This window comes from Hippichthys cyanospilos, chromosome 18 (genome assembly GCF_059441005.1).
Source record: "Hippichthys cyanospilos isolate Australia breed blue-spotted pipefish chromosome 18, RoL_Hcya_1.0, whole genome shotgun sequence".
NCBI lineage: Eukaryota > Metazoa > Chordata > Actinopteri > Syngnathiformes > Syngnathidae > Hippichthys > Hippichthys cyanospilos.
The window spans coordinates 11,837,988-11,865,475 of NC_142386.1; the positions used below are offsets into that span (position 1 = coordinate 11,837,988).

General features: G+C 40.7%; 3 protein-coding genes across 5 annotated transcripts in view; 2 read left to right on the forward strand and 1 right to left on the reverse strand.

The window, feature by feature from the left end:
* Positions 1-1,787: 1,787 nt before the first annotated feature.
* LOC148409002 (U2 snRNP-associated SURP motif-containing protein) lies at positions 1,788-16,116 on the forward strand. The gene is made up of 24 exons (XM_088441784.1): positions 1,788-1,893; positions 4,259-4,358; positions 4,440-4,551; positions 4,697-4,815; positions 4,911-4,978; positions 5,074-5,168; positions 6,136-6,200; positions 6,276-6,441; positions 6,532-6,731; positions 7,711-7,754; positions 9,113-9,217; positions 9,298-9,364; positions 10,752-10,921; positions 11,106-11,268; positions 11,779-11,858; positions 11,950-12,037; positions 12,120-12,248; positions 12,320-12,503; positions 12,570-12,650; positions 12,723-12,786; positions 12,886-13,033; positions 15,172-15,282; positions 15,543-15,715; positions 15,801-16,116. The coding sequence occupies exons 1-24, from the start codon at positions 1,844-1,846 to the stop codon at positions 15,913-15,915; spliced, it is 2,697 nt and encodes an 898-aa protein (XP_088297910.1). The 5' UTR covers positions 1,788-1,843; the 3' UTR covers positions 15,916-16,116.
* wdr44 (WD repeat domain 44) lies at positions 15,315-26,100 on the reverse strand. The gene is made up of 21 exons (XM_088441783.1): positions 25,998-26,100; positions 25,620-25,743; positions 25,218-25,251; positions 24,942-25,016; positions 23,877-24,468; positions 22,561-22,709; positions 22,389-22,484; positions 22,158-22,294; positions 21,269-21,352; positions 21,092-21,198; positions 20,858-21,009; positions 20,653-20,791; positions 20,508-20,572; positions 19,930-20,046; positions 19,728-19,850; positions 19,449-19,640; positions 18,266-18,367; positions 18,048-18,163; positions 17,086-17,213; positions 16,873-17,007; positions 15,315-16,791 (listed from the first exon to the last, which is right to left on the reverse strand). The coding sequence occupies exons 2-21, from the start codon at positions 25,694-25,696 to the stop codon at positions 16,703-16,705; spliced, it is 2,709 nt and encodes a 902-aa protein (XP_088297909.1). The 5' UTR covers positions 25,697-25,743; positions 25,998-26,100; the 3' UTR covers positions 15,315-16,702.
* A 1,065-nt stretch (positions 26,101-27,165) lies between these two features.
* The window catches only part of klhl13 (kelch-like family member 13), a 33,828-nt gene continuing 33,505 nt past the window's right edge, over positions 27,166-27,488 (forward strand). The window contains exon 1 of one of the 3 annotated variants that reach the window (XM_088441788.1): positions 27,166-27,234. The gene's annotated coding sequence lies outside the window, so the exon portion shown is untranslated. The remainder of the gene's footprint in view (positions 27,235-27,488) is intronic. The other 2 variants (XM_088441786.1, XM_088441789.1) reach the window with 2 other exon arrangements.

Sequence of the window (27,488 nt, forward strand, 5' to 3'; positions counted from 1 at the left end):
AAGGAATGGAAATTTCTGTAACGTGATTGTGCCAAAGAGCAAAATGCCACCCAAAAGAAGAAGCCCGTAAAAAATATATACAAATGTATGATTTTGCTGGATGAATCAAATTATGAGATATTTCCCTTTGATTTGAGACACAAATTGGAACTGCATCCAGCTCACCTGTGACTAATGAAAACAAGTAATATAAAAAAATGGATGCATAATATGACATGAAGCATGGATATGTCACCTTCATACATTTTTAATTACCCTAATCGCCTCTGCCCAAAGTCATTTGGATAATGGGAATAGCGAACGCTTCTGAATAATATTTAACACAAATAATATCATTTTTCTTTGTGTATCTATACTAGTGACATATAATGATGGGCAGAACAAATGCTCTTCCGCTAAATGATAGAAGGTAAAATTAACCTGTGTTGGGCTCCAAAATTACTTGAATCAGAGGTTTCCAAATTACGGCCTTTGGGCCATTTGTGGACCAACTATGAAATAGAACGAAAACAATTGTTGTAAAAAAATAAAAATCAATGGCTGCGCTCATAAAAGCCATTGTGAACTATATAATAATGTCGTAGTTGATTTTGTAGTTGATTTTGTATAAAGGTTTGTGAAAATTCTACATATATATATATATATATATATATATATATATATATATATATATATATATATATATATATATATATATATATATATATATATATATATATATATATATATATAGAGAGAGAGAGAGAGAGATAGATAGATAGATAGATAGATAGATAGATAGATAGATAGATAGATAGATAGATAGATAGATAGATAGATAGATAGATAGATATGATTGTGTAATTGAATTATATGCACTGCATTTATATGTTCACTAAAATATTCAATCAATTAAACAAAGAGTAAGACTATGAAAGTATTGATTTTGAGTTTGATCTGTTATTTATCTTTACAGTATACTGTCAGTGGTCTGTTGAAAATTGTATCCATTTCCATTTTCTCTAAATATATTATGGTGCTGTTCCTGCAAGCAAGCAATTAAAAAAAGCAACCAAAAAAAACCCCATAAATTCTATTTCTGCATAAATATCTGATGTTATGACCTGCACTTTATAGTGCGGCTTATCCGTGACAAAAATGTTTTTTTGCTCAATTTTTGCTGCTACGCTTTATATGCCAATGCGGTTTATAGTCCAGAAAATACGGTAGTAAAAATACATTTGGACATGCTATTTCAAAAATACAGTAAAAAGGTTTAATGGTAGGCTATGGAAGTGTGGGAAAAAAAACGAATTACCCTCATCACCCCAACAGACATCTTGACTTAACATTTATTTTAATAACTACATTGTATAGACAATTTGTAATTGTATGCTTGATCGATTTTTGGCGTTTTTGATAAGTTCAAGAGAAAAAAAAATCAGTGGCCCTTGCATCTTTCCATTTTTCTATATGCAGCCCTCATAGGAAACTATTTGAACACCCCTGACTTAAATGCGGTAAAATATGTGACTTTTTTGTGAGATAAGGTGAGACGTTTGTAATGTAAAATACGCCATTTGGCTTAAAACAAAAGGTAAAACACCGCTGTAGACAAGAACCCCTAAAAGAACTAAACAAAGAATGAATGCTCCCCCTGATGAATATGCATGAGCCCTCATTGAACTCCAGCGAGTCGTCTGTCATGTATTTCGCTATGTAGTAGCATGCTTTTATCCGCTAACGTCGCTGCCAGAATGGTGAAACAGTAACACATTGTACACTGTGAGTTGCACTTTTAAGATGAAACTGGAAAGCCTCCCGTGTGCATGCGTTGTGCTTTCAATGTAACGTGCGTCGATGCATGCACGGCGTTGCTAACGATCAGCGGTATGATGTGTTAGCCAGCCACTGGTAAGATGCCTACAACACGCTCTTTTCGCCGTCTGTAAAGGATGTTTTAAGAAGGAATATATTTTGGCTAGAAGCGTCTATTTCTTTACCAGGCAGCTTGCATCTCCGTGGACGCTCGTCGGCCAAGCTAAATGTTGATATTAGCTTAGCGATGCTAGCAAAGTGATTCGTCGATAGGAGGTAAGGAGATACAGGCCCTTTAAATCATCGCGTTAGTTCTAAAAGTTGAGTTTGTTTGTTAGCTGTTTACCTCGGACAAACATTGCTTATTATTTTTGTGTTTTAAACCAACAACGACGTGTGCTGCCATTGCTCAAAATAGCAACGATGCAGCTCTGCAGTTGTGATGTGTTGTTTTTCCCTCACACGTCGCCTGTAATTTACAACACATCTGTTTCATCATAATAACCATACCGTGTATACTTTTAGTGGCGAACCAACGTGCTGTGATTGAGTGTCATTACAATGAAAATTGTTGCACATAAAGACGGAGACGATTGCAGACAAGGGTGCATGAAAAGACAAAAGGCCTGGGTTTGGGTAAACTTGCATGGAAGTATACTTGTAAATTTTAAAGATAAATGGCAAGATATACTTTACATGCTACAGTGCATAGAAGGTAAGGCAATGCACGACCGATTAGATACCAGCTAGGATGCAAAAAGAAGAGTACGAGCTAGTGTGGCAATTTTTTTCTGCCCTTGTATTAGTATTTTGAATATCTTTTGATGTGTTTCTACTATTCATATTTGTGCTTGTCGTAAAAATATACAATCACATAAAACTGTGACCGCAATATTAAATTTACAGTTTAGCCTCATGTTGATTCATCCTAGAGCAAGGGTGTCAAACTGATTTTCAGCGTGAGCCACATTGTACTTATAGTGTCTGTTAGAGGGCCGGAATAAATCTAAAAATAGTCTAAAAAAGCTTTTTAACGTAACCCTTTAATTTCTCTAAAATCCTGAAAATTTAGGACTTAAAAATAAAATAAAACATGTGTCTAATAAACACCGTTTTTGCTGGTTTACATCTTTACCTAGTTTTGAAACAGAGGCCGATAAAAACTGTTCAAAAGATAGATCGGGAACAGAAAATTGTTATTTTTGAAGACAATCTGCAAGTTCAGCGAGAAACTTGAAATCAAATCAGCATTTGGCGGGCCACATAAAATGATGTGGCGGGCTGGTTCTGGCCCCCGGGCCTTGAGTTTGACACCTATGTCCTAGAGCATAGGTGTCCAAACTCCAGTCCTCAAGGGCCGATGTCCTGCATGTTTTCTAACCTACTAACTCTAACACACCTGATGCAATTGGGATCATTTTCAAGTTCCTGCAGAGCTTACCAATGAGCTAATTGTTTCAATCAGGTGTTTTCAGGAGATAAAAACACACAACATGGAGGACATTGGCCCTTTAGCATTGGAGTTTGACACCTTGGTCCTAGAGCACAGGTGTCAAACTCAAGGCCCTGGGCCAGGTCTTGCCCGCCGCACCATTTTATGCGGCCAATGAAATTCTGATTTGACTTTGTTTCTCGTTTAAATACCAAACTTGCAAGTTGTCTTTAACTTTTTTCAAAAATTGTGGGGGGAACAAAAACAAGCATTTTCTTTTTCCCAATCTCTCTTTTGAACAGTTTTTGCTGGCTTCTGATTTCGAAACTACTGTAGGTAAGTGTGTGACGAATACATTTAAAATCGATTTGACATCACAGTCATAGCGGCCGACAGAAACTATAACTACAATGTGGCGCATGATAAAAATGAGTTTGACACATCACACGTCATATTGCAGAAAGAGTCAAGGACGGTGAGGAATCACTAAACCAAATGAGCATGTTATCATATGGGTGTGAAAAAACTAGTACGCAGAGAAACCTTCAGACAAATGCATGTCCAGGATGAATTGCATGAGGTAAACACAAAACATAAGTACAAGACGAATTATACAAAATGAATGGCTAAACAACGAGTATACTGTAGATGTGGCCTTGGTCATTATTATTACCGCAGCCCTTCACGGACTGACCAATTAGGGAAAGAGGTATCGTCCAACTTGATGAACTCTGATCTTTTTATCTAGTTGGCCTCCCATTCAGGAATGTCATCAGAGCTGAACAATTTCAGGAAATGATTCAATTTAAAATTTTCTGACAGATATTGTGGTTTTGATTTTGAGTAACAAATTGTGTAACAATGAATTTTAATAGCTGCAAGATGACAGATTACATCCTAGTTGTCTTAAATTACACTCCAGTTACTGTTGGATAATGTTCATCTGTGCAAAAACAGATGAGGTGTTAGTTTAAGGTGGATCTCATTGTCGCACAGTTTCGAGGCTAATAAATGTATATTTTTTTTAAGTTTCTTTTCTTGTAGTTCAAGAATGTCTGACAAAAAGGGAAACACTGTCACTCCGGTCAAAACACTGACAAGAAAGGAAAAAGAAGTGCGAAAGAAACAGGTAAGGCCGTTACAATCGTCAAAATCTTTCACCTGAAAAGGGAATATTTTTTGGATTATTGCATAATTTTGTTGATTCTAGGAGCAAGAAAAGGCAGCTGTTGTTTTTGAAGAATTTTTAGCATCGTTTGAGCCAAACCAGAAAAGTGGAGTAAAAACCTTTGTCCGTGGAGGCATTGTGAATCCAACAAGAGGTAAGGAGTTAAAACCTGCCACTCTAAACCTCAAGTCGAGTTTTGTAAATCCACGCAAATACTATTCTAAACTGACTACTGACATGCTTACGAAACACAACATTTAAGAGACCCAAGTATTTAATGACTCCATTTCTTCTTGCAGATGAGGAAGCAGCAGAGGCCACCAAAAGCAAGCTATATCGACCCGCCTCAAAGTTTGTTCCCCTATCTGAAGATTTCACACCATCAGCACCAGCATCATCTTCAGAGAGCAAAAAGTCTGTAAGTTTGGACTCATGTAAATAGACAAATGTAAGTTTTGCATTTTTTTAAACTAACAAATCAGTGGCATTCACAATGGCGTCTCTCCTTCACAGGCTTTTAAGAGAAAGGTGGAGGAAAAGAAAAAGAGTAACCTAGAGCTCTTCAAAGAGGAACTAAAGCTGTGAGTCCATACAAAAGTTAAACTTCTGTTGTTTTGTTTCAACTTTGCATTTTTTCAAAACGATTTTGTACGTGTGTTGTTTAAAAAAAAAAAAGAATTCAGGAAGAGCGCGAGGAAAGACACAAAAGAAAGAAAAATGACCCGGCTGGCGGTCAAGGACATCTGGAATCCCCTTTGTTAGGACGACCAAGTAAGAAACCTATTACAGACAAAGACATATGGCTTAACAGTTGGCATCTACATTGAGGTGGTGTGACCCTATAAGCCAAGGGTGTCCAAAGTGGGTCCTCGAGGGCCGCTATCCTGCATGTTTTCCAGGTTTCTTTTCCTGACACACCTGATTCAAATGATCAGGATCGTTATCAGGTTTCTGCTGAGCTTGCTGAAGTGATCATCTGAACTGATCATTTGAATCAGGTGTGTCAGGAAAAGAAACCTGGAAAACATTCAGGACAGCGGCCCTCGAGCACCCACTTTGGACACCCCTGCTATAAGCAAAGGGAATCTACAAACTGTGATGCAACAATGGCTGAAATGCCATATATCAATGCTAATAGGAAGGTATTCTTTATTTTCTGCATGGAACAACTTAAGTATTTGTCTGCGTACAAGTCGACCTCACATATAAGTTGACCCCTTCGTCCCTTTTTTCTGCTTCCATTTGGATGACTATTACAAAAGCGCAAGTTTAAGTCTACCCCTGACTAGTGGTTCCACATATCATGGCGGTCCAATTAAAACACATGGTATGTGTTATTAAAATGACGAAATGATGGTACTTTTAGACGCATTTCTTTGTCCTATATTGATTAACATACTGTTGTGGTTATGGGAGGGGAGGGCGTCAACGAGACAAGTGCAAGGCAATGTAAGCGCGCGCGTAGACGCAACTGCTGAAACTAATGTTGCAACACAAAAACGATTTGAAGTTTCAATGCTTTATTTTTTGACACTGATGAATGTGAATTCATCTAAAAGCCCTCAAAGTCATCATCACTATCTGACACGCCAAATAGCTCCCCCCATTTAAATCCTGGACATCCTCATTACTCTTCATTTTGTTAGTTAGAGAGAAAGTGGTGCGATCAAACCACGATGGATCAATTTTTAAAATTTAAATGTTGCACCACCTTACTAAATCTCCTTGTTTTCCACAGCATTTTACGATGACCCGACAATACCAACCACCACGAATCTATACATCAGCTCTATCAGTCCAAAGGTAGGCCTCCCAGTTGACCAGGCGTGAGCTCCTGTTAGCATCGCAGCTCACTCCAAGCACTTTTTTGTTCTTTAGATGAATGAGGAAATACTTTGCAAAGAGTTTGGTAAGTACGGTCCTCTGGCCAGCGTGAAGATCATGTGGCCCCGCACGGATGAGGAGCGTTGCAGGACTTCCAACAGAGCCTTTGTGGCCTTCATGACACGGAAAGACGCAGAGCGAGCCTTGGCAGCGCTTGATGGTACCCCGAAATGCATTCTCCTGTCCTCCATTCTTCCCATGGCAGTGTCTTAAACTGATGGGGTTTTTTTTTTCCCCCATGTGGCTTTAGGGAAAGTCATTATGGGGTTTGAAATGAAGCTGGGATGGGGCAGACCAGCTCGAATTCCACCTCAGCCCCTCTACACTCCAGTCGGGGTGAGGGCTGCGCCGCCACCCCAATCTGGTCTTCCTTTCAACGCTCAACCAAGGGATCGCTTTCGAAACGATTTCACCAAACCCCTTGCCTTGTCTAAAGTTGATCTCGACAAGGTAGCGTGCTGCTTTATTGTCTTTTATGCATGCGTATGATGTCACAGCAGTGTGCCGAGCGGACATTTTATTGGGTACATCTGCACAGCCGATGAAACGATGAAAGGAACCATTAAAAAATGTCTCGCTCTCTTTATTCCGATTCCAAATGATTGACTAACATAAAGTCACCTGATTGTCCAAATTATTACTTAGTCACAGCATAAAATGTCAGTCTTATCAGTGCCAGCGATAAATATTGATGGGCAGACTAGTCCATCTATATTCCACTAGATGGCAGAAGGTGTGTAATTAATCAAAGTATCTGCCTGTTTTCCTTTCATAGAACAGAATAATATTTCACAGAATGCACACACAGTAGTTTCTAGTTAACTGAGATGAAATTATCATAATTTCTTTATAAACTGCATGGATATTTAACAACATTTTAGTTGGTGGTGTGCAGTGATCCCCCCCTTTTTTTAATAAAAGTACATGCGCAATAAGAGTTAGGAAACCCTGCTGTAGACTGTGCAGGTGTACCTAATGTGATGGCCGTTCAGTTTACATCACTGAAGTCTGTCTTGCTTTGTTGAAATATAGTCTGGAAAAATAGGTCCTCACCTTTAGATAGGAGACAACATTTAACACGTAGTGAAATCTGCTGACCTCTCTTGCTTGAAGCTTTATGCTCTGGAGGCCAAATTGCAATTTGTCAGTAAGTGTACTGTACAGTAGATAGGTGTGTATTACCGAAAGAGGTTTTTGGCCATATTACATAACTAAGGGGCAAGATGAAGCATAGTGCAGCTCTTAAAGCTGTTACAACTGCACTTAGAGTCATAGTCGAATATTAAACCTGTGCCACACATAGCCCCCTTGTCCCCTTGCTATACTATGTATGCTACTGTTTCTCTGCTGTTTGTATCCTGCAGTATTTCAACTGTACAAATACTCACATTTGTCATATTTTCACTATTTGGTTTGACTTCACAAACAGACTCTGTCCGAAGCCGTAGTCAAAGTGGTTATCCCGACCGAAAGGTACACACACTCTTCCTCCTACGACTGACCAGCTGTTAGAACACAAGTGATAGGACAGAGGCAGGTGCTCTAACGTATTCATTAAAATCAAATTTTGACCCCCCCCTCAAAAAAAAAATAGAGTAAAGCAATAACCATAACCCAATAACAAAGGTTACAAGGTATATTATTCAGTGCAGTTTGTTTTCCCTTTCCCACAAAAAGCCACGTTCTGAATAATTGCTTGGTGCACTGTGGATAAATAAAATTCTATAAATGCCTCAAATAAGCTTACTCCAGAGGGAAAAAAAAAAAAAAAACAGGTGTTAATTTACGATGGTTGATACTGGCATGTGTTGTGGTAAACTTGCAGAGCAGACATGGCATAAAATAATGTCTGGCAAAATTTAATTTTAAAAGAGCACGTATTTGCACTCAAAAGGCATTCCCTACATAATAAGCGTCTTACCTTTTATTTTCAGTGATTAAACACCCCCAGCCACTATATGAAACATTATAGTATTTCTATTTCTTTTTAAAATCATATGTCCCTACAAGGTTGTGCCCTTCTAGCAAAGGTAATGGTTGATGACATTACTCATACATTTGACTAAAATCATCAAAATGGCATAAATATTTTGGTGATAAAGTTTTAGTCCAAGTCATTCTATGAGCTTTATACCTTTATAATGTAGCCTGGAGGTAAAGGGTTATTTTGAAAAGAAGCACTAAAATGTGCACTGCAAGAGATGTAACATGTAGCACTTTGTGTCCTGTTGTTAAAGTCGACTACTACGAGGTGTGACTCACATTTAAAAAGGAGTATTTCAGGAGAAAATCATGACTCTATTTAGGTCTTTCGATTTAAGGACGCATAATTATCTTTTATAAGTATGCTTATGTTTGCTGTTGTGGGTCTTGTCTTTATTTCACATCCAACTTTTTTAAAGAAGACAGAAGCATATGGTAAAAGGTGTCTTTTTTTAATTCAGGAGACGATGGTCTGAAGTGTTAATGGCAGCTAGAGCCAAATTCGAATGAATGTGTAAGGCTTTTTTTGTTGAGGGGATCTTTTTTACCTCTTTGATTGAGCCAGAAAGAAGTGATCCGAGTGTGTCCTGCATGCTATGGAAGGCAGTGACTGCGCACTTGAGTGAAAACGGGGTCCCTTTAGACCAGCAAATATTTACGTTCCACTTTTTCAAACTTTAAATGCTTTGACATGGGCCGAAGCCGTTAGCGCAAAGAGCCAGTTTGCAGTTTGCGCGGGTCACTGGCTCAGTGTGAAGAGGTATTAAGAGATCTTCCCTCGCCACCGGTTGAGACAGCGAGAACACTAAAGACGTAAATGAATCACTTTTTCTTTCCCTCCCCCACAGAAATTTATTATTCGTCATCCATCGAATGATAGAGTTTGTGGTGCGTGAAGGTCCTTTGTTTGAAGCCATGATAATGAACAAAGAAAAAAGCAACCCAGACTACAGGTATGACTCATGATGTTTGTCGTCACCATTAGGGCCGTGAGGTGCCTAACATGATTTTTTTTTTTGTTTTTTTGTCTCAGGTTCCTTTTTGACAACAAGAGTCAAAATCATGTTTACTATCGCTGGAAACTCTTCTCCATTCTCCAGGTATTTACTTAAAGCTATGCATGTAAATTGCATTTGACACAATGGTGATATCAATTCCTATTCAATATGGGGTTTTATGGTACCTACATTTTTAACCAGGATGTGAATCATCATGTTGACCGAAGCCACACCTTTCACCTTCTGGGTGCCTTGCCCCCTTCATTACATCATTCACTAAACATCCGTGCATCCGCCATCTTGAGCGCTTATCCTAATATGGGTTGCGAGGTGCTGGAGTCTACCCCAGCGAAGTGAACTAAGGAGCCAAAAAACAGACATTTTACTGACAATGAAATGCAAAACGGTGTCAAGTGAACACACACTTAACACCCGTTCCTCATATTAACCCTTTCACTCCCGTTGGGACAGTGTGTCCGACAGCTTTTAAAAAATGGCAGTGGGTATAGGAATGGTAGCAATAACATGAAACGGCATCCCAGCGGTTCATGACGCACCTATCTACGCATTCTAGTGGCTACTAGCAACTTTTCCGTACACAACAAGCCAGCCAGTACTGTGGAAATTTATTGATAATATGTGCTATATATGTGTGTTACTTTAGATTTGAGTTTCTCAACCTTTTTTCAGTCATGTACCACCTGTAAAATACATTTTCAGCCAAGTACCCCAAGTAAGAGGTAGAAAGTTCGGTCGAACCATTCCAGTATGGGGGCGGGGAATCTGGGTTTTTAAAATAATGAAATTGGATGACCTACTGAAAAGAACATTTGGATGATTAACTTACATTTTCCTGAAACATTTAATTACTTCAATAATCGTTTTTAAAGGATTTTTGCATGTTTGTTTGTTTTTATTTAAAATCTTGAGTACCCCGTGGAGTTCCTTTAAGTACCCCCAGGGGTACCCGTACCCCTATTGGAAAACCACTGCTATAGATAACATGGATTACTATGTATTGTTTATTATTTTTTTGTGCAAGTATCGTGGTCTATGGGATATACTGTCCCAGTGGTATATCTGGTGGAAATGGAAAGATCTTAGACTGGTAAACATGTAATATAAGCAAAGTGTAAAAAAAATACATTTCGGAGAAAAAAAAAAAGAATGTGTAGTGAAAGGATTAAATTGTTCCCAGTGCAAAACTACATCTCATAACAACAGTTGAATTATTTACTACAGACATTGGTTGTCCAGCTGTGTGCTCCCAAAAACACATTTTCGCCACTTGTGCATTTTCTACAGTTAAAAGTCATAACTAATAAATGAAACGTTACTGTTTACTTTCAAAATCTCTCCATCTCACTGTGGAAACAAAAACAAAACTCAAAAAAGTGAACAGGTTTTGTGTGTATTCACTCTTGCATGGTTGGTACAAGGGATTATTATTCAAGATTCAAAAGTTTTTATTGTATCTTGAAATCCTCAGGGAGAATCTCTGACCAGATGGAGGACCGCAGATTTCAGAATGTTTCGCGGTGGGTCACTTTGGAGGCCCCCCGTCCTCAACAGCTACATGCACAGAGCTGAGGAAAGTGAAGAAGGAGAGGAGGCAGCATCTCCCGAGGAGGAGGTGAAGAAGGGACAGCTCAGAGCCGAGTGAGTGTACAAAACAGGCGTATGGTCTTCAAATCCAGTTTCAAATTTGAATACATTTTTCTCCCCCGTTGCTTATAATTAAAATAAATACAAGCGTAAGGATGATTCCATTGTTTTATCCATTCATATGTCCCTACCTTAAATGCTGTTCATTTTTCCGTTGAAAACCAAACAAAACATGCAGGCACAGGCAGAAGCTGGAGGTGCTGCTTCAGGAGCTCACTGGCAGCAAAAGGGACATCGGCGACGCCATGTTCTTCTGTCTTGAACACGCTGACGCAGCGGAGGAAGTGGTGGGACACGTCACTCAGTCGTTTTCCTTGCCTCAGACTTCCCTTCAGAAGAAGGCGAGTTTACAGTGTTCTCAAAAGAGTGCTTGCTGCCAGCTGTTTGTCACTCATGCACGGTGTAGCAAAACAAAACCCTCTGAAACAGTTTTCTTAAAAACAAAAAGCCCAAATGCGAAGTCAAAAACGGACCTGCATGGGTCACTTTGACTCAACTTCCTGGGTGGTTTTATACAAAACTTCACTCCATTTAGAGGTTGAATTGCACAGACTGACATATTTTGGAGGTTGTTTGGTGTAAAACAACCTAGAAATTTGGGTCAAATTTACACAAATGTTGGGTCAGTTCTTTGGTCACCCATATATATATATATATATATATTTTTTTTTGTAACCCAAATGTTTTTAGAGTATACAAACAGAGCATGCAGAAATATTCACAGGGATATACTGTGTTAAAAAAAATATCAAGGATTCAACAATGAATTGGGATGTAGTGGATGACTTTTGCATTATTTTAGCATGATTTCCCTCCATCAGATGTTAATCTCACTACTTGTGTTCTTGTAGATTGCCAGCTTGTATCTCGTATCAGACATTTTGTACAACTCCAGTGCCAAAGTACCTGGGGCATCATATTATCGGAAACAGTAAGAGATGTCTTTTATTTATCTTTTCATTGCTGGTCTAATTGATATGGTTTTCCTGGTATTTATAACTATGCCATTGATTTATTTTTAGTTTTGAGCCCAAACTGTCGCAGATATTTGGAGTGCTTCACGAAGCGTACAAAAACATACAAGCCAGACTGCAAGCTGAACAGTTTAAGGTAATCTTGTCTCAAGCATGAGTGTTTCTTTTATTTTTTACTAAAAACTAAAATGCAAACTGATGTATTCCTCCTCATGTAGCAAAAGGTAACAAGTTGTTTTCGAGCTTGGGAGGACTGGGCAATTTACCCGCAGCCTTATCTTATCCACCTTCAAAACATCTTTCTTGGTCTTGCCAAAGTTGGGGAGGAGTTGAAGGATGTGGCAGAAGTGAGTGAAAAAGATGGTCGTATTTCCTCTGTTCACTTGCAGTATGAAATGACTTGACGCTCCTCTTTTAGGAAACTTCATTTGACGGCGCTGGGATGGCCGACGCTCTTGTGGATGGGCTGCCTTTGGGCAAGGAGCCAGCCAATGAGCTGGACGGCTGCCCCTTGGGCTGGGATCCTCTGGACGGGGTGCCGGTCGACGACATAGACGGCGTTCCCTTGGGCAACGCCATCGACGACATTGACGGAATGCCGCGTGAGTAGCCACGGCTCTTCTAAATGCGTGACGGTGTCCTGACCCTAGTTCCCCTTTTGTCTTCAGTGGATGACAGCAAGGTTGCTCCCTCCAGAGGACCGTTGTCCAAGTGGGAGAAGGCCAGTGATGACGAGACTTTCTCACAAGGTACCGCAGTTGACAAACGGCCTCTACAGCACTCACACTGTATGTAAAATAACATCCTTGCTTGTCTTTCAGCTTTGCCCGAGTCCAAGTGGACCGCCACGTCAAGTAAGAACAATGACAAAGAAGTGAATGTAAGGTAAGAGCCGCCGCGGTCATTGTTTTCGCATCATCTACAGTCTTTGGCTGCGTCGAGAGGAGTCAGCGTCACGGCGCTTCTTTGTTGTGTCGAAAACAGCGGCAACTCACTGGATGGAGGCGACTCGGAGAGTGACAGCAGCGATGACTCCAGCACTTCCCCCAAACGTGACGGCACGCAATTCCAGAGCTCGCTCAGAGGTTTTCAAATGTCTGAAGGCCAAAGAAAAAAGCTGAGAGAGCTGGAGGTCAGTCACTCTTTTGAAGATGCTCATCAGCTAATCCCAAATTAAAAAGAACGCAAATATAGAAAAGCGTGACGCGATTTTTCATAATCCTGTTTCAGGCAAAGATCTGAAATATCAAATTGCAAACCGGGCCCACAAAGTTTGACTTTATCAACCATTCGATCACGTTTCCTGTATATGACCCTTAAGTTTGCTTAAAAACATCAGTAAAGCTATGCTAGTTTGTTAGCCACCTTAATCAATCATGACCACAATTCACCATAGGATGTTATCAGCTATGTTATTTGTCCAGAATCAAACCTGTTTAATCCTTTCACTACCGATTTTTTTTTTTCCCCCCAAAATAAAATTTATGGCATATATTGTTTGTCTAGGATACTTGGAAAATTAGTTAAAAAAATTCCCACGTCCATACATCAGGTCGATAGTAGCATATTATCAATTTACTGTACGTGAAAATACCAGTGGAACTGTAGATCCCATTGAATTTGATACTTGTACAAAAAAAGTGTCATGGAAATGGAAATTACTTTGTTGCCAAACGAGAACAATCACACGTATAAATATGTACCTATATATGCCCTGGAATTCATTCTATCACCAAGAAATACCAATGGGACTGTATATTCCATAGACTACCATACCTGGACAAAAAATGAGCCAGAGAAAATGATCACCAAAGGCCTACAGTACAGAGTAACCAGTGTAATATATGGTCACACACATATATGCTGCGCTCACACCTAATGATGGTTACAGTCTTAGACAGAAGATTGGAAGTTTGAAGGAAGTTTCAAAAGTTGCGCTCCTGTCATCTCAATCGTTTAGTGCAGTCTTCAAATAGTGGGGCACGCGATGCCATGCGGTGGGTGGGTGTATGCATCTTCAGCTCAGCATTCTGCTCTCCCAAGTCGGGATTGGATAAAGTAGTGACTGCCAACCTCAACTGGGATGAATACTACCAACATTACTTGTTAGGTTCAAGCAACCTAGAACATTCAACAGAGGAAGACAACTAGTTTTTTGATTTCTCGCGAGGAGAGCGGACAAGAACCTTCACCTTCTGAAAGCTCTTTCTAATCTGGTCACCAATCCTTTTCGCTCCTCATTTATTCATTTGGGTTGGACCTAGGTACAAAAGTCATTGTGGCCCCGAAGGGTTGGGGGAGACATTTGGCTACAATGTAAACAGTCGGTGAGGAATGCAGTTTAGAGTCCATGCTGGTATCTTCTTCCTAACGAACAAGCGCAACCGGTCGGGTCACGAAACCCCCATTGGTCGAGTCACGGGCCTGTTTCTTTGATGCAGCCGCTTGAGACGCGTCAATTCTTCTTCAAATAATTGCATAACACATATAGGAATAACTTCAACGCAATTATTCTAACATACATGATAACTAACAATATTATTAGGTCATAATGACAAATAATTATAAATATGCATTACATTACTTCTGTATAGAGGTACAATATTTTCTAAACAGAGCAATTTACACATTCTGCTGCTTTCTTTTTTCCTCGCGGAAACCGCTTCATACACTTTTTAAACAGTTGGATTGAAATTAACCTAAAAAAAAGGGCCGGCACAATATTCTTTTCAATTTGACCCAACGTTCTGGTTTGTTCTGCATGGGATAATGCGTCTGCGCTTTACAAAAAACTGCAGCGGCTATAGGAATCGTAGCAATAAGATAAGCAATCAGATCGGTAGTGAAAGGGTTAAAAAAAAAAAAAAAACCAGAGGTTTGGGTCAAATTGCACCTGTCCTTTTCTGAGCCATAATTTATCGTATTTAGCCTGTCCAGTAAAGCAGTTTGTAACCAAAAGCTTGTATTTGTCCATTTTCTATGTTTCTACCAAGAAATTAAGTGTTTGTAAAATATCAGGCTGAGATTAGCCTAAAAAGTACAACCTTTAGGTGTGAGCAAGTGTGAGATGCTGCAGTCGGAAGCATTTTGAGGGCTTAGAGGTTCTAACCTTACAATGAATCACAAAAATCTGAATATTTTTTCTAATTCTGCCACATGATAGTAGAAACGTACCTAGAAATTCACAGTCGCGTAAATTAAAGGGTATACATTTTGAAAACCGACTTGACTTCCTTTGTAGTTACTAATTGTGTTTTAAACGTAACTCAGCTGAAGGTTATGAAGTTCCAAGATGAGCTGGAATGTGGCAAGAGGCAGAGGAAAGCTGGCATGAGCATCCAGCAGCACGTGGAGCATTACAGGAACAAATTGCTGCACAAGGTATTTAGAACACAAGAAAAGCAATCACTCCGTAACATAAATCATTCTTTAATGACAAATTCTGTATTTGCAACACTGGCAAAACTATGTACGTTTTACACTTAAGAGGCGCACAAAAACAATGTTGATCAGTGGGTGGAATGTGGGTTTCATCTGGCTTTAGAATCAATACACTAGTCCCAAAGAACCTGCTCGCTAATTGTTATATCAGAAAAATGTGTTTGAGGATTTAAATTGAACCGTTTCATACTGTACTGTAGGAATTTGAAAAAGATGAAGATAAGCCTCAGCGATCGACAGCTAAATCAAAAGAGAGGCCACCGGAGGACAGAAAGGACAAAAAAAAGAGCAAAAAAAGTGAAAACGGAGACAGACAGCGGAGTCGGGATTGTGACAGGCGCAACCGAAAATCAAATAGCACCTCGCCTTCAAAGTAAGTGCCACGATACGTTTGGATCGCTCTATTCTTTGCACAATGGTGGTTACGCTCAAAAGCAACCCTGTCATCCCCCACCCAGGTGTCCCAGACAGTCCAAACGGTCTCGATCGCCATCTCCAGAGCGAAGGGGGCGGAGGTCCCGCTCACCATCCCCACATCGTTCCCACAAAAAGGCAAAAAAGAGTAAGCACTGACTCCGGCCTCTGAGCCTGCAACTCCAAGCAGGTGTCCACCACTCAGCGCTCCGTTCTCTCGGTCCCATTCAAAGCACCCCGCAACATCCTGCTCTCTTTTCTATCATATTTGGACACTAATTATATTTTTGTTTTATGTTTGTTTATAAAATAATTTGAAATGCGCAACGCTTAGACAATAAATCACTCTTCGTGATGATATGCGTTTGTGTGTATGCCTGAGAGTTGCTCTCCCAGAGGTGCAGAGCAAAAGATCCAGGTAGCAACTCTGCTTAAAAATATTAACCTCAAACATTTTTATTCAGGACATCAATATATTGTTAAGTTGCTTACAAAAGCAGTAAGTGTGCAATGTTACATTATAAATCTACACTCCTAATCTAGTGAAATGTATCAAATGTAGAGCCACAATTGTTTCTGAAAAGTACATTTCAACATACCTGACCCTAGTCATTATTAGGCATGTATAGATTTCTTGTATTTAAAACGTTGCTATAATTAGCAGAGGAAATGTCGAGAAGCTGAAATATTTGAGGAAAAGGAAACAAAAAAAAAAATTGGCACATTTACAAATCACCATGACCTACAGTTTTGAACAGTTAAGAGATCACCTCTGAAAAAGCAGACCGTATGTTGTGTATCTGCTCAAAACACGAAACGGGAACGTTGGCAATTAGAATTTTTTACAAACGCTGAACCACTCACAGTTGCTTGGTATTTTAAGATGAAACAGCGGTCACGCACGGGGCTAAGACAATCATTTACAAGTTCCAAAGTCTCACGGCGATCAGTATTTCTTGATGTTAATGAAAACCTTGATGGCTCCGGTGAAGTCGGCCGAAAGTAAAACCTCCGTGTGATCCGTCTTTAGGGCGCCTGCGACAACAATTTTCCTTAGCGCTGCAACGAACATTTTAAGATTCCGTTCGCGTGGCATAAGCGAAGCGCGCGCGTCACCTGAGGGAATTGTTTCCGATTCGTTGGAGTCTAGGCTTTTGCGGTCGCCATCTGCTTTTTCTGCAGCGCTCTCTTGCGGCACGATGAGACCGGGGTGAGGTGCGAAAATGGCCGACGTGACCACAGCGTTGTGTGCTGGGGGGGGGGGTCCAGATGGACGCATTAGGCATAAGCTTGTATTCAGATTCTTTTGATGTATATCAGCACGGTTACCTTTGATCCCTTCCCAGAAATCATTGCGATCACGTCGTACTGACGTGAACTTGCTGAGGTCGTGGTAAGTGCTCCAGATGTACACGTATTTATCCTCGGAGCCGCTGACGATGAAAGAGTAATCGTGGCTGTGGGATAAATGCTTGTTTTAGAAATTCACAGTAGGGTATGATCCATTTTCAAATATATTTGTCATGTTATTAGACTGGAGGAAATTTTTTTCAATGTTTTTGATGCGTGATAAAGGAAAAGCATACAATAAAAAACACTAGGAGGCTAAAATATGGCACAGATTGTCAAAACTCGTCCACTTTCAAGATGCCGTCCTGCCGTCCCTTCTAAATGCTTGCAAACGGGAGGTCGAGAGGTACAGCCTGCAGATCTCAAATTAAGCCCATGTTGGGCTGATTTAATGCAGTTAAAAATTGGAAATATTGTCCATTTTGGACATGTTGAAAACATTGACAATGTTCTATCATGCATTTCCCCTGATTTTTGCATTAATCCTTTTAAAGGCAACTTGAACAGGGTGCAATAGAAATGTTTGTATTGAGCCCTTATAACCACCGGGGGGTGCTAGCGGGCAACTTATGACATTTCCAAGCCGTTCACGGACTTCATTGAGTGGCTTAGCCTGACTCGCATAATGCAAAGTTTTTGCTGCGCATTGTGGGACTTGTAGTTGACAAAAGGCACAAACACAAAATTCATCTATGATGAAAATTTCAGACCTCTCCCTGTTTTCTAAGTAGGAGAACTTGCAAAATCGCAGGGGGTGGAAATGCTTATGGATGCCACTAAAACATTTTAAGGTGTCGAAAGTACAAATATATTTGATGAGCCTTTCAAAGTCAGTCCAAATTGGATGATATGGCGAGGTTAGTGAAATATCCCCGGACAGCCACGGGTTAAGAAGTGCTCCAGACCTTTGTGGCAGATGTTTGTATAATGCTGCTCCTTACCTGAAGCTGGCCTTGATCTGACTGCTGCTGTTGACGTAGCCCTTGTACTTCATGGACAAAGACAAGTCTCTCAGATCGTAAAGGCGGATGCGGGAATCATTTGAGGTCACCAAAATCTACCAAAAAAGAAAAACAATTGAAAATATTATCTGTTCATATTCCTTTCAACTTTTTCCAAGTTGTGAAATGACAGGTCAAATGATTGTGTATTATGTTACCTTATTCTCGCCAGGTAATGGTTCAATACCAGTGATTTTTCTCCCAACTTTGTTCCTGCCTCTGGTGGAGCGTACATGTATTTGGGTGTGATATTTCAAACGCTGTAAAAAGCATCCAATACATTATTTGACACGGCATTTTCAAGGTGACTTGACAGTAGAATATGTCTTAAAAACGCCTATTGCCAGATCAGCTTAAATTAAAGAATGAACACAAATGACTTCCTTTCTGCTGACGCTTGGAACCGCTGTCACTACCGAATCTTTCTTTGTTAGTCTTCTTCTAAAAGAGCAGACTGAGCAAATTTCATGCTTGACTGCTCTCTACTAGTTAAAATTTAAACACCTTAAAGGGACAGTGTGTAAGATTGACCGTTTTTCATTAAAACAGGAATAAATGATACATTTCAAACACTTGCAAATTATTGTGTTCTTAATGACCACCAGTATGTTTTAAAAATAATTATAGGTCTAGTTATCATATACATGGGAGGGGGGACTTCTCCTGAGGCGGCCATGTTTGATATAGCTACGGACAATGGTAAATGCAGCACCTCCTGCTGTCCGTAATTAAGAACTGTCTACATCTTACACACTATCGCTTTAAGACAAGCCAGTATACGATGCGGTGCTTTATTTTGGGAAGCCGCGTGTTTCAATATTGCTTTTAAAGAAAAGTCCGCTAGTTATTAAACTAGAGGTATTTTTAAGCAAGTACATTGCGTCAGCTGTACGGCCACTAGATGGTGCACCAACACAAGGAATTGAGTGGGGTGGCTTTTCAATATGGCTCTCAGTACAACATGAATGCGTCTGCTAGAAAGGTCTGTGTAGAAAGCATTGGCACAAACATGGATTTGGTAGAGCTTATTAGATTAGATATTATTAGACATCCTATTTAAAACCCCACTCCGTGCCACCCCCCACCCAAAAAAAAGCCTTACATGCCAATTTATAATCCTCATCACGGCTCAATCTCCGTCAACAACCGAAGCGCTTCCCAAGGTGTCCCCCAAGGTTCTGTGCTTGAGCTTTTCCCCTTTCGCCTACATCATCCTCTTCTGTAACATCTTCCAAGATGAATTATACCGATGACATCCAGATTCACATTCCAAGATGTTAACTTCTAAGTGCCCTACCGACGCACACGCCTGAATGCAAAGACAGCCGAACGACATGGTACCTCTGTGTCATAGAAGATGCATCTTCCGTCATAGGTGCCAATGACGGCGTACTTCCCATTTTGACAGAAATTGGCAGCGGTGATGAGACGCGTTTGGCCGTCCACCTCATTCCATAGCGCCACCTTCTTGTCTGGAATGTTCCATAATCGTAGCTTTCCATCAAGAGAGCCACTTAAAAAGTATCTGTCATCCTGGGAAGAAAAAAAAAAGTACTGCCTTTAATAATCAGGGATTCGGGTGAGTTCGGAGAGTTTTTGGATTGACATTTATCAATTTACCCTGGGGTGGAATGTGATTGCCGTGACAAAATCTATGTGCTGAAAGCAGCATAGGCACTCTCTCCTGGATATGTGCCAAAGTCTAACCGTTTTGTCCATGGATGACGAAAGCAGGAAGAAGTTCTACGGCGATAGAGCAAATGCATAATCATATGAATCCAGGCGGCATTAGAATTGAATTAAAAGCTGTGGCATTGCTCACCTTTGACCAAGACAAATCCAACAGATCAGCCGTATGGCCTTTGTACTTGCAGAAGGGGACCTGGCGAAAGGGGGCGTTCCTGTCTTCTATGTCTGGGTCCTCCGGAGCGCAACTTGCCTAAAACATTTTATTTTTTTACACTGTATCTCCTGGTTTGGGTTGTTAGAGAGCTGGACCCTACCTCTTTTTTTTTTTTTTTTGCCAAAATCATTCAGGCCCAGTCCTGCAATTAACTTAAAAGATCTTGTATTCAACCTTTTGGAAATTTTCACCATGTTATAATGTTGATTTCTCACCCTGAACACGCCTAAAGTGATATTTTCCTTCATTGATGTGTTTCTAAATACTCATTTTACATTTTCAGCAGTAGCCCCAAAACAAAAAACCACTTGCGAGAGGCCAGCAAACCCTTGTACCACCCATGCAAGAGTAAGTACACTTCCTGGTTAAAAATGTAGGTACCATAAAACCTTATATTTAATGAGAATTGAAATCGCCAATGTGCAAAATGTAACTTATACGCATTTAAAATATAATGGAGGCCCTTTAAAACGCATGTGTGGAGACAATGCACTCACCCCGAGATCAGTGTCAGATTTGGAGGAGCACAAGCTTTCCTGAGATGGAGAAGGTGACACTCGACCTGGGGAAGCAAGCAGAATCCGTGGTGAACAACCTCCCACTCAAAACTTCTCTCAGAAGTCGGCGGACTGATGGAGCAACCTTCCGTGTTGTATTTCAATCTCATGTTGTTGAAATAGTCAAAGGCGGTCTTTAGGACCCAGATGCGAACCACGTTATCTTGGCCGGCGGTCGCTAGCAGCCTGCCACAGTGTGAGAACTTCATTGTCCACACGGCTCCCTAAGAACAAGGAACAAACGCTGCTATCACTTCCAAATCCGAGGAGGAAAGAGCAACTTGTCCTACCATGTGTTCGCCACTCAAATCCTGTACAACTTTGATTTGATCAAAGTCAAATGGACCCTTCAAGCTGTGCGCCGCTTTAAATTTAGCAGGCCTGGTGTAGGGCATCCCCTCGTCATCGCTGGAAGATGGGTCGTCTTGATCTGTGTGGAAAACTTAACAGACCCGAGAAGTGTTTTTCAAACATTAAAATGCTTCCAAGAGCCAGAAGAATACAGCAATTTTTTTTTAACTGACCTTCATCACGAACGCTTTTCACTTTGTTTACTGCCTTCTCTCCGTATTCCTCAGCAAGATGCTTGGCCTTCTTCACTGACTTGCCCAAGAATTTCTTAAACTGAGTCCTGGAAATGAAGACACATAGAAATGAAGGTTAACATGTGACGGAAGGTCAAATACGACGGAGAACCTTACGTTCTCTGCTTGAGTTTTCCTCCATCTGTGTCTGCCAGCGGAGCCTGTGACTTGTCGTCGTCATCTGACTGTGCTTCATCATTTCTGAGATGAAAAAGGAACGCTGACTTCATCCACAACTTCCCTTTAAAACACGTTGCCTTGTTTTTCACCAGAGACAATATATATTAGGACTGAAACCCCTGAGTATCTTTGGTATTTGGAGATCCAACAGGAAATTCAAAGAGAACACCTAGACTTTGCTCCTCCTCTGAATCTCCCAATAAATTTTCCTCTGACACAAATTTGCTGGCGGGAACTGCACATTTGAGTCAGCATTGTTTTGTTAAGTGATCAGTAGAAACGGCAACGGTGAGAGATTTCTGTCTTTCACGCCAGCCTATATGGAGCACTCATGCGCCGCAAGCTAGCAGCTTACTTAAGCTAGATGCAGCTATAACGGTAAACACTAGCAACAGGTGCCCTACGTTAATGCCGGTTTCGCTGGTTAGCACCCAAAATTGGCGGGTGAACGCAATTTCGCAACAATTTAGTCTTGCTCGTATCGAGAGTCGTAAGCGACAGTTGCAATAGAGAAACAAATCAAACTTTTATGCCACAACGTGCTGCTGGGAATAACTTCAAATAAAAGCATACCAAGTCATTTATATTCACTAATGAGTAGGTTGAGTAAGGTTTCTTTTCAAGTTGGACATTTAGGCACATTTTACTGTCATGAAAAGCATTAAAAATCGTCGCTGTGATGGGATTGACATTATTTTCTGTTGCGTACACTAATAAGACGGTATCGAGCAAGAAAAAAATGCCATGAGCATCTTTTTTTGTAATGTAGGTCCTTGAAATCCTCAGACTCAACAAATGATTGTCAAGATAAACACAATTTCCTTACGTGATATACTCTTTGGTCCTCCTCATGATGTGCAAAGTGAGGGGGTTAATCCCTGCAGGAAGTTTCTCCTCTGCCTGGATTAGTGGGATCTCTTCCCCAGTGTCTAAGTTCTTGATCATCACACTGGCCAGGATTTCCTGTTTGGTGTGAGGAATGAGCAACAACCTGGGCGTGGCTTCAAACCAAGATAAATCCAGTAAAAGACACCGAGACGAACACTCAGGATCTTACCTCATCTGTCAGTTCTCTGCCGGAGTTGGAGCGTGGACGCTGAGGTCCTTGCACTTGTCCCTCGCTCTCGGATGCAGCCTCCTCATCCTCGTTCTCCTAAAATTCACAAAACAAAATTCTTGTTGCACTCAAGGCCACGCCCAAGATCGTAAGCGAGCAAGGTGCGACTGACCTGTGCGGTCACCACCTTGTCCCCGCTGGTGGCACTGGCCAAATCTAAGGAGTGCTGCAACTCCCTGGTTAAACTCCTCACAGTGCTACTCGGAGACACCAGGCCACAAGGTTCTAGAGGGTCGCTGCCCACTGGACTCGTTGCAGACACTGCACGGGCAATATGATTGAGTAAACGTGTGCAAGAGACACTGTTCAGTCTTGAGCATAGTGTATAATTCGGGCAAATGAGCGGTAATCATGACTCTCGCCACCTCTGGCTTTTCACAAAAACGTTCCCGAGTTGTGGCCAGAAAAGTCTGTCTATGTTTTACTTGGAACACTACAGGCTTGTTATTCATTAACTTACATTTCGCATAAGTTGGTAATAAGTAAACAAGCCTGGACCATTGTGTTTCCTCAAAAGCTGCAATGAAACGCAAACATCAAGCTCTCACACGCTAAGGTATTGACACTCACCTTATGTAATGTTATCAAGTCAGGGATTGGACAGGACACCTAGTGCCTTCTGAATTTGATTTCTCCTTTTCCTAAAGCATTTTTTACTTTGAAATTTCTGAAGGTAATTTGAAGGTGTTCCTCCATAATTTATAAACCCTCACTCTGAAATTCATCCATCCATTTTGTAGAGCCATTAGTACTCACAAGGGTTGCAGGCTTGCTGGTGCCTATCCCAGCTGGCTTCGAGCAGGAGGGGGACACCCTCAACTGGTTGCCAGCCAATTGCAGGGCACACAGAGACAAACAACAATTCACGCACCCAATCATACCTCAGGACAATTTAGTATGTCCGATACACCTGCCTTGCATGTTTTTTGGGGAGTGTGGGAGGAAGAGAGAACCCACGCGGGCTCGGGGAGAACATGCAAATGCCACACTGGAAGCGATGTGGATTTGAACTTGGTTCCCTGAACTGTGAGGTGGACATGCTAACCACTGCTCCACCGAACCGCCCTCACTCTGAATTGTTTCTATTATTGTCCTGAAACTTTAATGCCAACTGCAGTTTTCCAATCATGTACCTCCTGTGATATATTTTTTTGAGCCAAACAAACATAAAACATTTTTTGATTGGGGCGGGGGAATAAAGTGCTGTGCAATGACTGTATTAAACTTTGGAATTACATTTGTCACACTAATTTGTATGCATATTTTATTCAACTGTGAACGATAGAGGGTGTGACATCCTTTGATTTCTGAAATATTGCATCACTGGAAATGTGAAAGAAAAATGTGATGTTCCTGTCTAGCTTTAAAAAGTCATTTAAAGTTCATATCATATTGTTTAATATCTTTATAAACAAATTGTTGGTTTACCTTCAAGGCCAGTGGGCCTAAGACACTCCTGAGACTTCTTGGAAGGGACACGCTGCATCGCCGGTGGGGGTGGTCTTGGCGGAGGAGCTCCTCCGGGAGGGCGCGGTCGGGACGGTGGAGGCTTCTTGGTGCTGGCTACGATATCTGGTTCTACCGTGAACTGCCGAGGTGGTTTTGTAGGCCCAGATGTGTCCATAGAGTCCATTGGTCGGTCTGCCAGTGAAACCTGCTCTAAAATGTCAGCAGCCCTTGGATCCCGCTCTCCTTCTGCGAGCACAAACGCCCCATCGGGGTGACTCTGTCTTATTGTGCTGGTGATGTCTGGGGGCTGAACGCCTTCCTGTGTTACAACTGAAGGTCCCGGGAGATCCAAAGGATCAGGAGCAGGCAGAGAATATGCTCCGTTTTTCACTGAACAATCCGGTTGCTCCTCAGGGCTCTTGGTAGCAACTGGCAGCTCCTCCGGAACTTCCGGACTGTTACTCTCTTCCTTTGACTCCGTTTTGGCAGTCACATCAACATGGAGTTGATCCAACAGTTCAGCGACGTCGCCATTTTCCTTTTGACTCTCCTCAATAATGCGATCAATGATCTAGGATGTAAGAGGAAAATAAGATTCCAGCTCACTTCATGCAAGTCAGGGGTAGGCAAGTCCGATTCTTGAGAGCCACTATCTTGCATGTATTCGATGGCTCCCTTTTATAACACACCTGATTCAAATGATCAGGATCGTTATCAGGCTTCTGCAAAGCTTGCTGATTATTTGAATCAGGTGTTGGAGAGATATAAAAAACATGCAGGTATGCAGCTCTCAAGGAATGGAGTTGCCTGCCCACAGTGCAAGTCGACAAACTGAGGCTGCTGCTAATGAATATTTTTAGAATTCATTAAACAACAAAATGCACATTTGAGGTGCAGATGTTGTTGTTGCTATCATCTTACGACTAAGAAAAATATTTTATTGTATAAAACACACAATATCATAAGATAAATATAAGTCCAATTAAATCTTGTCTAATGTTGTGTTTGCGTGTCTGTGCAATTACAATAAAAAAAAAAACGCACATGTAGGGAATCATCTTGAGTAGTCGCTGAGGCAGCCTCTCCGCAGCTCTCATCTTTATCGGATGTATGTGAGAGCTGTTCATAATGAAAACATTGTGTGGGATTAAAACATGTAATCAGTTCTTTTAAATTCTGTTAAGACAAAATACAATGATTAACTTTTTACACTTTTTAACTTACAAGGAAGGTTAATTCAGCCTTATTTGATACTTTTAGTTTCTTAAGCAAACACCAAAACATTAATTTGACACATATTCACAAACTCAATAAACATACCTTAGGGGAAGGAATGACAAACTTCGCAGGAGACCTAAACGGCGCAGAAACGTTGTTAATAACGAATAATGAAATCATTAGTTATGACACACCTCTAAATGGTCAGATGATTTTGGATTTCCATGTTTCATACCATGACTAACTCGCAGTACTCGGAAAAAAATGATCATATCCAAGAGCCTTGTAATACTGCACGTTTATTGAATTTAATGGGATTTTTTAAATTGATTTCTCGGTTTCCCCGATCAATGCAAAACATGGACGAGCGTGACTTTTGAACTGAAGCAGACCGTCGTCTAGCAAGAAAACAATTTTGGTTGCTTTGAAAATTAACAATTGCATGGAAAGGAACGAGTTCAACGCTGCATGTTAATTACAGCAAGTTCTATATAATTTCCTTACACTTTGGGAGATGGGCTCAAATGCACGTCCTCCGTAGCATCGTAGAACTCGTCGGTGTCACTCGTGTCTGACGCCATGCTAACATGAAACGAGCTCGCCAGTTGGAACACCGGGAAGCTGCCAACTAAAAGAACAACATGCCATGGAATTAAGCGAGGCGACACATCTGTCTGGTTTGTTCCTTTCGCATAGTAACGCGGCGATGGAATGGGCTTGGTCGTGGCTTGTTCGCTAAACACTTTCCTGTCAACGTCACGGGGTTACTTTACACTATATGATACAAGTTTGCGATCACATCAACAAAACAGACACTTAAGCATAACAAGCCAACTATCGTTTACTTAATTGCAGCCAGTAACAAAAATGGCTTTACGTTACCTAGCTAGTCGTTCGGAGGCAGTGGATACTGTCAATAAACATAAACAAATCCATTTCTAAAAAAAATGTCAGCCAGTATCTAAAGGGCGGGGCATAGGCCCCCTCGTACGTCTTGTTCTCTGGTTTACAGTTGTTGGAAATTGCAAAGTTGCACGCATTGTGTTAACTGCCCTCTATCGGTCAAGCGTTGTACATGCATAGGCCCGCGCGATTACATTCCTAACACCATGGTGTCCAAACTTTGGCCCCATAAAAACATTTTTCGCATACAAATACTGTAAGTCGAAAGACGTTTTTTCCCTTAACTTATTAAACATGATAAAAAAAAACAACATTACGCAATCGATTACAGACTGTCTATATGGGTACTGGCCAATAGAATGGTGAAATTTTCGAATCTCGTTTTGTGAAAACCCTAGGTCGAAATCTCTTCAGTTTTATGCAAAAAAGTAAAGTAGAAAAAAATGCAAGAGGTTTGACAGGTTTGATATTTAAATTTGCTTTATGTTTGTCAGTCCAACAACTAGACATTCGATATCAAGTGCTGTGCCAATCAGCCCCAGGGCCCCATGGTTGGGATGGTTAAACATGCTGCCTTCTGATATGGACCAAAATAAACAAACAAAAAAAACACATTCACGCATAAAACAAAACAGTCGCCTTAAGTGAGAATAATAAAAACAGTGTTAACACTCAATTCGAGTTCGCCAAATGAATGATCAATATCCAATATCTTCCATAATACATTTTGCTTAGGGCCTCCATGGGTGCGTACAAACGTAAGACGTCTTCTGTGCTCTGCATTTTATCCCAGCAGAAATGGCATTGATTTTGACTAAAAATTACGTGTTCTGCTTCAGCGATTTTCAAAGTAATATTAACTTTCCTGTTCCACTGTCACATATCGCTGGAAAATACTGCGTTCCTTATTGTTTAATTAATTACTCTCGAGTGCCATGCTATTGTTTGATAAGTAGTTTAATAATAAAAGGAATGGACTACGTAAATTTTAGCACATGGATGGTGAGAAAACACTCTATTTAGTAACGGAAGTTTTGAGCCAATGAAAACAGATTGCCATAGTATTCTACCAATGAAAAGTTCGGATGTTTATGCTGTAGGAGTAAAGTAAATTCCAATTGGCTCAAAAAGAAAGAGGCGGCTCCGTTTCTGTAAGTGGATTTGAGGGCTTGGAAAGAAAACAAGGACATCAGTCAGCGTTACCTCGTCGTTGAAGGTATGGAATTTATCATTTAAAGTTTCTGGAGTGTGATCAACACACATACGATGATCGGATTAATCACCGAAAATGTTAAATTTATCAGACAAAAGGTTGACAACCAGTTTGTCTATTAATTGGTCGAGGCAATTCAATCGGGACCAAGTAGCAACAAAGTATGCGACCAAGTAACTCACGTTAAGATTCAGTTTGTGTGGCAGTTCGAAAAAACAAAGTGAAATATATATGTAGGAAATATACCAGTAAACATT

Coding starts and splice junctions, on each gene's coding strand:
- LOC148409002 (XM_088441784.1), top strand. CDS start 1,844: ATGCACGGCGTTGCTAACGATCAGCGGTATGATGTGTTAGCCAGCCAC. Junction 7,755..9,112: donor GTGGTTATCCCGACCGAAAG/GTACACACACTC, acceptor CCTCCCCCACAG/AAATTTATTATTCGTCATCC. Junction 13,034..15,171: donor AAAAGCTGAGAGAGCTGGAG/GTCAGTCACTCT, acceptor AACGTAACTCAG/CTGAAGGTTATGAAGTTCCA.
- wdr44 (XM_088441783.1), bottom strand. CDS start 25,696: ATGGCGTCAGACACGAGTGACACCGACGAGTTCTACGATGCTACGGAG. Junction 24,469..24,941: donor CTCAAGATGATTCCCTACAT/GTGCGTTTTTTT, acceptor CTTACATCCTAG/ATCATTGATCGCATTATTGA. Junction 22,295..22,388: donor GCAGAGAACTGACAGATGAG/GTAAGATCCTGA, acceptor CACACCAAACAG/GAAATCCTGGCCAGTGTGAT.